The 10,222-nt window shown below is 38.2% G+C and overlaps 1 protein-coding gene across 1 annotated transcript in view; it reads right to left on the minus strand.

Annotated features, from left to right (window-relative positions):
• Window positions 1–928: 928 nt before the first annotated feature.
• Ptar1 (protein prenyltransferase alpha subunit repeat containing 1) overlaps window positions 929–10,222 on the minus strand; it is a 41,787-nt gene continuing 32,493 nt past the window's right edge. Inside the window, exon 7 of the mRNA XM_055613825.1 lies at window positions 929–9,745. Within this exon, the coding sequence (XP_055469800.1) occupies window positions 9,403–9,745 (343 nt within the window). The 3' untranslated portion in view covers window positions 929–9,402. The remainder of the gene's footprint in view (window positions 9,746–10,222) is intronic.

A 10,222-nucleotide genomic window follows, 5' to 3' on the forward strand; every position in this document is an offset into this window, starting at 1 on the left:
AAGGCGTGCATGGGAGACAGCTGCTACCCTGTTCATGTCCTTGAACTCATGCACTTGTTCTTTTTAAAATAATGCAATACTAAAAGTAAAACTCTGAAATGACAGCACAAGGAAAATGGTGTGTCTGAAGTGCAGAACGAAAGCAAAGGCTCCTCATATTAACCAAGCTGGCTGGTGTGCCAGGCACATGTTCTTAGTGCTAATCTTGCATTTGGAGAAGCACCTTTCCAATACTAATTTTGTCATATTTGTACAGTCTGCCTATTAGTCCAAATTAAGACTTTCTTTAATAAGCTACTTTCCCTACCATACTAAAACAAACAAACAAACAAACAAACAAACAAACACCATGCAACTTTTAGTAGTTTATAGCTCTTTGGAATGATGCAAAATTAAGTGTACAGCCTGTTTGCTATACAAACATGCATAGATAAAAGCATATCATTGCTAATATAACTGTTGTTAACAAAGCCTGTCTCCACAAATAGCCTTCTGAAGTATTGAAATCTGAGTAAATACAGTATTTACTCCACAGGCTACTTTTTTGGGTTCATCTAGAAGCATGTTCACCAAGTGTAAGTAGCTGTTATTTCTGGCTTACAGCATGCAGAGACCAGACAGGGTATAAGACTACTAATGTCTCACTTTAGACCTTCATTTGAACACAGAAAAATAAAGTCTATCTGGGCATAATGACTTTCTTAAGTCAATCTGTCACTGTTGATATATTTTAAAGACAGCTATGCAATTTCTGAGTTTGATTTTTTTTTTAAAGGTTCTGTTCTTTCTCTGTATATGATACAGATAAATACAATCGACTTTGTTCAGACAGTTTACCCCCCTAACACAATCAAGGCACTCAGCTGGGCATCTCGGCAGATGGACACGGCCAAGTTTATTGTGCACGGAGATAAACCACACACAGGACTTGTTTTAGGAGAGGTAATGTTTACTTAGACATCAGCAACGACAACACCGTTTCCACTCTACAGAAATACAGTAATTTACAGCTGGTTTGGTACATGGCCCCATGTTAAAAAACAAATCTAATGGGAAAAGAGATGGTTGATCCTATTTCTCTGCCTTTTATCATGATTTAGTAAGTAAATCATTGTGTTCTGGAAGACGGCTGCATAGATTAGAATCTTAGGGCTGCTGGTTAATACGTATCATTATATAACAAGAATAATAAAAACAAACAGGTACAAATAATACAGTAAGCATGCAACTTAAGCTACTATCTTTGAAGAAACAGGACAGACTTTAGTGAAAACTAAAAACTGCTGTTACTGCACCATCAGTACCTTATGACAGTATGTGTGGTATTTTCCATGGCACAATATTTTTTTTTCTTCAAATAATGCTTGGCAAACTGGATCAGGTTGATCCAGTTTCTAGGGCAAATGTAAATTAAAGTGAAGGAAAACTCTATTAGATTTCTTTCTAAACAATCCTTAAAGGACTGAAATTCCTTGTCCACTTGTGACCTCCAAAATGAAACAGATTTATACTCTGTGCCCTATCTATCCGCACTGCTGATGTAGCAGCACCTAGCCACACACGTGGAGCCTGAGAACAGGAAACATGGCCAGCGTGGAGGGTCAGTGTGTGCAAACCACACACTGAATTCTGAAGACTAATATAAAAAAAAAAAAGGAGATAGATATCTCCTTAATTTTGTTAGTGATTATATGTTAAAATAGTATTTTAATAGATTAAGTTAAATAAGAGATATCATTAAAGTTAATTACACTTCTTAAACATTGCTACTAGAAGATTATAATTTCTTTGTGGCTCACGTTACATTTCCATTGAACACCATAGCTATAGACAATACATGATTATGTTAATCTTAAAATTCACATCTAATGTTAGCCAAAAGTCCAAGTGGTAACCTTAGAATTCAGCATAAGTTAATCATGCTGGGGTACTACACCCCCAAATACCACAAGTGTACTTCACACATACCTTTTTACAAGATTTTTTTCTTATACCCCTCCAGGGTATACATTTCAAGAGACTTAATCCTTTTAAAACTGTGGATTGCTATACATAAGAGCTAAACGAACCTCAATGCAGACTGCCATACCAGGGGACACGCTACCTATCAGTGAAGACAGGTGTCTCCAATAAGCAAACTAGCTAAACCAATACAGTGTGAGCGTGGTGTGCACATGAGCACACTGATGTCTAATGTTAACTGCAGCCTACCGAATGCCCTTCTTAGAAAATACCAACAAGGTAAACTTAACACAGACAGAGAATTCTGATAGTACAGTATCATATCTAAGATCGTCCTTTGCTGTGGAAATCCCCCAGTTTTATAATGTTAAACGAAGCAATTAACTAGCATACCAAAACGTGTATTTAGAAAAAGTTGTTGCTGTTACTTTTAAAAAGTCTTCCTCTTAGTATAGAAATATTTGGTGTACTTAGGATACTTCATCTCTTATTGTTTTCAGCTCAGAAACAGTATGCGATCTAGTCTGGTATACACGTCATTACTCTCCTAGAACGAAATACATCCAAACTCCAGAGCCGACTACAGCCAGTGACAGCCATGCGGCAGCAAGCTTCCCCGAAGGCACACCCTATTTACACTTGCACTACACACTTGGGTCCTCACAGTCCAGATAGGAATGCTGGTTTCAAAACTGCTTAATCTTTTGCATCAGGACAACTCAGAATGGATACCCAGACTACAATAAAAATTTCTTCCTCATATCAAACATATTCTGAGAAAATTACATGAAGTTACTTGATGTAACTTCCTATTTTATCATTATCAATTCTAAGACAATGGAAAGCAACTGAGAATTGGGGACAAATAAAAATTGAGCCTCTGCTGGAAAGCACTGGATTTGCCAATACATGAATGGAATGCAGGAGACAGCATAGCTCTTTAAAGAGTTCAGCTGCCTATATTTAGAGACATTTATTAAAGGGGCATTGCACAGGAAGATACTGCTTTTTCCAATTCTTGGTCTTCATATCATGGTTCTATTAAATATCTTTATTGTGTTTCTAACTCCAGCCTAGACAAACAAGGGTAATAATTCATGTCACACAGTAACATTTTTCATTGTCTAACGAATGGCACCAGTCTCCCTGGAGAGAGCTAGGTTAGCATGGTGCTAGAGCAATAGCTGACTAAGTGCTTGCTGAACACCTGCTCATACTTGCACTCCATCTACACCACTTCTTTAAGCAACAAAGAGACTGCCTGCCTCAAACACACGCATTGGGTGTGGGGATAAATGAACATTTCCAGGGGAGTGGCGTGGGAGTCGATGTTAGCACACATCCCCACGGCACAGTAACAACCAAGCTCATAGGTATTATCCATCGCTTCAAAAGCATGAGCAGATCATCTGCTGTACCCCACACAGTGCTCATAGGGATGTGATTGCTAGGCATAAGAAAAAGGCTGCCTCCTTAATAATACGGAGGGAAAACAGAATAACATGGTTTATAAACCACCATACACCTAATCCGTTTTCATAAATATTTAAATAGGGCAAAAGGACATTTATGCCAGTTTCTAACTTTTCTGGAGGAGGCTGTCTGTTAAGAAAACTGCCTTAAGCAAAAATACTTTGCGTGCACACACATTTTGATAATTAAAAAGAACCTCAACTTAGATTGCCATGTTATTCAACTGTGGATCTTGCCTTGTATATTTAAACATGATAATGTATATTCCATGCAAAATAGTATAGCTCACCTGAAACTAAGACTGTAGACAATGATAAGCTAGAGATATGCTAACAATATTCCTTCTCCAGCATTTATCAGTTCTGATTTGTTAATTTCCCACAACACATGAAGCTTTATGTGATGTTCTGAACCTGCCTGGGTTTTGCATCTCGTACTCACAGAGGAAAAGAAGTCTTAGGAAGCAAACAGCTGTCAGTTTACAAAACAACAGTGATTATTTTCCTCAATCTGATTTTTAAAGACTAAGAATGTCAATGGAAACAAAATACAATCTCCTCCACCTCCCCAAAGTAGAAACATAACATAGAAATTCTCTTCACGAACAACATTTATGATAACATTCATAATTTCAACTACAGGACAGCAGCAAGATGGTATGCATTAGCTTTTGCACAGTAATAGCTAGCAATGTATTTTGCATACTTTGCCTTTTCTTTTTGGACACAGAATATAAAGTGTTCTAAATTGATTAAATCTTCTACACCCTGAGGAGCAACAACAGACTAATAAATGTCAGGGTCAGTTTTGTGGCTTGTGCTCTTGTTCAGAAAGCACAAACTACATACAGCTAATATCTTTTAACACAAACCCTTTCATCAGCAGATCACCTTAATCGCCATTTATTTTTAAGCCAACAGTCTCTGGTTGTTTTGTGGTAACAGGGGTGGCCTGAGAGGGTAAAGAATTTGGGAGCCTGAGAATTCCCCTCCAATCCTAAATCTACACAGGACACATTCGTTTCTGCGTCAATTATGAACTCAAACAAACAGAGATACAGTATTTAGGAATCCTCTGCAAAACACTTTGGAATCTTAACTACAGATTTTTAAGAAATCATAATGAAAAACTATTTGCTATCATGAAGTACGCCAGTCCTGCCCTCCCCTTCCACACATAAATACAGAAAAATTGAAATTTTGTTTTAGCGTTTACCACTTTTCTTTTGGTATTAGCCAGTCCCGTTTTCCCCCTTTTAACTATTTTCCCCATACCTGAATTTGGGGGATAAGGCAGGTCCTCAGAATAAGGCAAAGGTCCCCTTGATCCTGATCTCTACGTGCACCAAGATGCCTACTTCCCTTCAAGCAGAGGCTGCAAGACTTTCGTGTGTCTCTAATTGTGCGCACACTGCCCTGTATTTGTAAATGCTTCCAAAGCTGAAAACATTACTTGTCAAAGAGAAAGAATGAATTCTAAGTCTTGGTATTCTTGATAGGGCATTTAAAAATTGCCAATTAATGAAATACAACTCAAACGGTCCTATCTTCTCCCATCAGAATTCTACTTCATTGTCATAATGAGCTGACAAAATGTCTACGCTTCTTACTGCCTAAACACAAGCATTCAGTGTAAGCTAACCCTGTGCCACACATTGAAGTTGGAAAGGCACTCAAGATAACACACTGTACAGTTATCTAAAGAAGACACTGTGTGATAGTATGTGGAATTCTTGGGGTGGCTTTTTCTTTCTCAATGATTCTATGAACCTGAGTTTGCTGAAATTTCCCAGTATGCACCCCAACGTGCTTCTCATTACAGACTGTGTGTGCAGGGTAGACATACTGCTAGGGTTTGCAGTTTTAAGACAAAGATATGATGTTTACAATGTTCAAAAACCTTAGAATAAAGCATTTTAAAAATTTAAGGTACAATTTTCTAGTGGGAAAATAACAGTAAGCCCAAAGAGCTTTTTAGGGAAAAAGGGGGGGGGGCGGGGATTATCCATTATTTATTTTACAGCTGAATCTTCCCTGACTTAGGGAGCCAGCTAAGATGCCTGAATGGTAGTCATTCCACTCCGACAATTCATTTGGCCCACATCAGACACTGCCCTTTGCTATGTAAGAGAAAACTGCAAGACTGACAATTTGTAGCAAGTTCTACAGACATACTCTTGCATGCGCGCGCGCGCGCGCACACACACACACACACACACACACAGTATGAACTGAGAGGATCTGAACATTATCTAAATGATAATGTCTACCACATATGCTTTCTACAGACTGCTGCATTTAAACTCAAAATCTGGCTTCTACATTGTATGTTACATAGCCCTTACTTGAAACTATAAGTGGCTTTTGGTGATAATATGTATATATTTAATTCTATAACTGATTAACAAATATGAGCTTGAGCCTCAGCACCGGCAAAACAAAAAGGAAAGAATTAATGAAGCATTTAGCTTAAGTTAGAACTGTGCCATAACAGAAGAAATGTGGTTAGTGAACGTCTTGGCCCAGAGCTTCTAAAGAAGGTATAAAATCCTTAGGCTTAAAAAAGGACACACACAGGTTCAAGGAGTACCTAAAAGGTCCACAGTTCAAGTTGGGGATCAGCATAATTCACGTACAAACGTACAAATCAACAAGTCTCTAAAGTACAAGAATTATTCCAGCAGCTCAAATGTGCCGCTGGTTCTTTATGCACGACCTGCTCAACGTCATCTAGTGAAAGAAAACAGTATTTTTACCAAATGGATGTGTAGACAAAGGACAGCTAAAAGAATTCTAGAGTTCCATCTCATGACTGAGAGTCACCAAGTCCAAACAAAGTCATGAAGACACCAAGTCTAATTCTCACTAAGTTTACATGTGGGAGCTCTCCTAGCGAGTGACAAAGCTAGCCCACATCACTCACTCACAATTCATTAATTTCCTGATCATTATTCCGCCATTCGTGACCAATCCTTCCCTTAGAGAGCTAATTAGTTATTAACTTAATAGTTACTAAGTCTTCATAATGTGTAGGGCATATGTATATAATCTGGCAATACAATTACCAAAACAGACAGACCTAAAACAAAACAAAACAAAAAAACAGATACAGCGGGGTTGTAGTAAAAGATCTTACTGCTTTTTGTGTGTCAGTAGTTTTCTTGATTCATAGAGGAGTAAAAATCAGATGCAAAGTGCCAATCTAAACTAAACTATCTTTTCCTTTTAACAGCAACATATGTGCAGAAGAATATGACTAAACAAGCCCCTAGATTATACATAATTTTTCTACTGCATGAATTCATTTGGTCAAAAACACAGTAGCTTGCTATTGACGGTAAATGCCAAACACTTAGGGAAAACATATCAGGAAATTCTAAGTCCTCTGAACGAACACTTGGAGATGCTAATTTCAAAATGTAGCATGCAAAACCCACATAGAAACAGGATCTGTCAGATATCTGCATTTTTACTACCTACTAGGAAGATGAAACCATGATATATTAGAGGACTCCACAGCTTCAGGAAGGCATGAGCTGAGCCTTAGAAGACATGGAACACTGCAAAAATTTAGCTGATGTTCATAAAGCATAGCTTATGTTCATGTCCTAACATATATTACATCAAATATAAGCCCTATTACTTGGGAAACTAAAAATGATGCTGAGAAAAAAAGGCAATACTGAGTAAAGACAGGATTCAGCAGCAGGAACTGCTGTGTCGCTTGTACGTTTCTGTGTCATTTCTACTCAATCTCAGAGGAGCTAAACATCATGTAATGGTTTCCCTATTGAGGTCCACATAGAACCTGAGGTATCTGATGATTCCAAATATGCTTTGCATATAGAAGGCTGTGGAACTATGTTCATAATGGCAAGTATTTTATTATCCAAATCCTATAAAATAGTAAAAAATAACTCTGCCCCAGGAGAGCAAGATCTATCTACTGAGGCCAGTAGAAATTTTTTTTTTCCTGGTTTCCTAAGTGTCACCCAGCTCAGCAGTCTGCCACTCAGTAAGACCATAATGCCCAGTAAAAGTTTGTTTCTTTTCTCTTAATGCAATATGTCTAACTCAAGTACTAGTGTCCTCTAGAGCAAGAAAGGAGAGGCTTGCTTTTCCCTGTCCCTCAACCTACCTATACATTACCAAGTGTGAAAAGGGGAAACACAAGGGCTGGGCTCATTTCTGTCATCATCATTTGCATTTTACATGTATACAGGACAAGAGCCAGCTTCTACCCTTGTGCTGGCTTATTTGTATGTCAGTTTGACCCTAGCTAGAGTCATGTGAGAAGAGAGAACTTCAATTGAGAAAATGCATCCTTAACATCTGGCTGTAAACAAGGTTAGAGGGGATTTTCTTCATTAGTGATTGATGGGAGTGGGCCCAGATCACTGTGAGTGGTGTGACCCTTTGGGCTGGTGATCCTGGCTGCTAGTAAGAAGCGAGCAAGCCATGGAGAGCAAGTCAGTAAGCAGCAGTCCTCCATGACCTCTACATCGGCTCCTGCCCTGTTTGAATTACTGTCCTGAATTCCCTCAGTGATGGACTATTTGTTACCTGGATGTGTAAGTATAATAAACCTTTTCCCCTCCAAGTTGCTTTTACTCATGGTGTTTCATTATAGCAACAGAAATCCTAACCAAGACAACCATTAAAAGGAAATTTGAGAGGGGCACTTCCTGTTCACACTTATGTTTATAGATAGGTATTAAGCTATTATATGAGAGATAACAGCTTCGGTGGGCATCCCTGAAAAAAGATGCAGGAGAAAAAATATGGACCAGTGTATGATGGAAGGTATGGAATGGACTGGCGAGATAGAGAGGGTATACACACAAAGGAATCACAGCTCACCCAAGGGGCAGTGTATTAAAGACGGAGACGGTACTTGGCTCATTCCCACCCCAGCTTCACCAACCTGAAAAACACAGCCCTTGTTATTGAGATACAGCTATAGCGTGGACTTTGGTACTTATCCCTGATGAATTTAGTATCAAAGTGTGTTGTTTCATTTCAAAAGTAAAAACTGAACTAATGCTCAAGACTAGTCTTTCTCCCTAGATTTTGCCAGTAAATTCTGACTAGCCACGTGAAAAAGGTTTGCAGTCTATCCAGTATAATCTCAGTAACTTACATTTTTAAAAAGAAAGCTTTACAGGACTATGTTTCTATGTAGGTTTCTCCCATTTTTCATGAGTGATTTTAGGAGAAAACTAGTAATAACTAAAAATGGCATTTGTGGGTTTTTTAAAAAAATTTATTTTATAAGGGCTGACTTGCTGTTTTGGCATATACCAAATATGAGGTAAAAACAATCTATCAAAACTAGTAATAAAAATAATTTTTCAGTACTACAATTACATAAACTCTTAAATTAGTTTAGTTTCTTTTAAATAATCATTTAAAAATAGATTACATTGGAAGCATTTTTTTTCTATATAAATTCTAACACTCCTGGCTTTGGTTCTCTTAGTGGATACCTGGAGAACATGCTTGAGAAAGAAGTGGCTTACATTTTCACATCCAGCCAGCCAGCCATTTTATTCTCAAAACTGCAATTAGTTCAAGTCCTTCTGCATATGCATTAGTATTCTTAAGCTGGACCGCAACATAAATTTTCAATTTTTAAAGAAACTGCCTATGTAGCAACGGAACTGAGGTGAGTAAAATATGTGAACCAATCTCAAGAACCAAATGAGAAGCCCAAATATCAAAATATAAAGGGCATGGAATCAAAAGGAAAAAAAAAGTTAAGACACTGTTTAGCAGGAAGGAACTATACAATTGTTTTATGCCCAAAGGAATGCCGGCGCTTAACAAAATAAATAAAACAAAAGGTTCTTACAGACTTAAGCTATAGATGAAGAATACATAGTTAGCTAGTCGGTTCATGCAACTATGGCATTGAGAAAGGAAAGCAATATTGCACTAAAGGGAATTCCTTGGGATGAACCCACCCCTTTCACTGACTCAAAGTCACCAGCCACTTTCGGTATGCATTGGCATACCTGGCTTGCTCTACGTTCCGGCAAGTGGACAGTACTTGATCAATGAACCTGTGCTCCATCTCTAGGCCTAGGGAGTCTGGAGCCGGTGTCCGCTTCAGGCGCTTAGTTTCCTGGGAATAGCCTTGCTTGCCAGAGTCATTCAGCCCATCCACTTCCATTGCCTGAGATAGTTGAGGGCTTGCTGGAACCAGGTGCAAGTCATTCAAAGGCCCCCCTGAGCAGTCTGCCGGTGACATGGGAGTCAAGCTGGGAGGAAGCCTACCGTTTAGGTGATGTTGAAGGTAGAAAACATGCCGCCTGTGATGGGGGTGGGGTGGAAGAAAGAACATCATGACAAAACTCAAGATTCTCAGGTGAAAGAAGTCGATAACTTAAAAATATACAGCATTAGCCCACACTTATTTCATAATCCACAGCTGTTTGAGGGAAGGAGACAATTACTGAAATCTTGCTACAGTTGGTTTGTGAGAACACAGTATTGTTCTAATGGCTTTTCAATAAACAGTTACTTGAATCACAATGAGTTTGTAGTTCTAATACTAACATGAATTAGAAACAGTGAAAGCTCAATATTTGCCATAAATTATTATATAAAGCAAAATACCAACTTCATTCAGAATTTCAGAAATAATTCAGAAACAAGGTACATTAGACAGTCCCTCCAGACTAGAGATATAGTTCATAACCTATCTAGTCTTTCTGAAGACATTTTTATTGCAGTTATCTATCTATCTATCTATCTATCTATCTATCTATCTATCTATCTATCTATCT

Source organism: Psammomys obesus, unplaced genomic scaffold (genome assembly GCF_907164565.1).
Source record: "Psammomys obesus unplaced genomic scaffold, mPsaObe1.curated_primary_1811, whole genome shotgun sequence".
Taxonomy (NCBI): domain Eukaryota; kingdom Metazoa; phylum Chordata; class Mammalia; order Rodentia; family Muridae; genus Psammomys; species Psammomys obesus.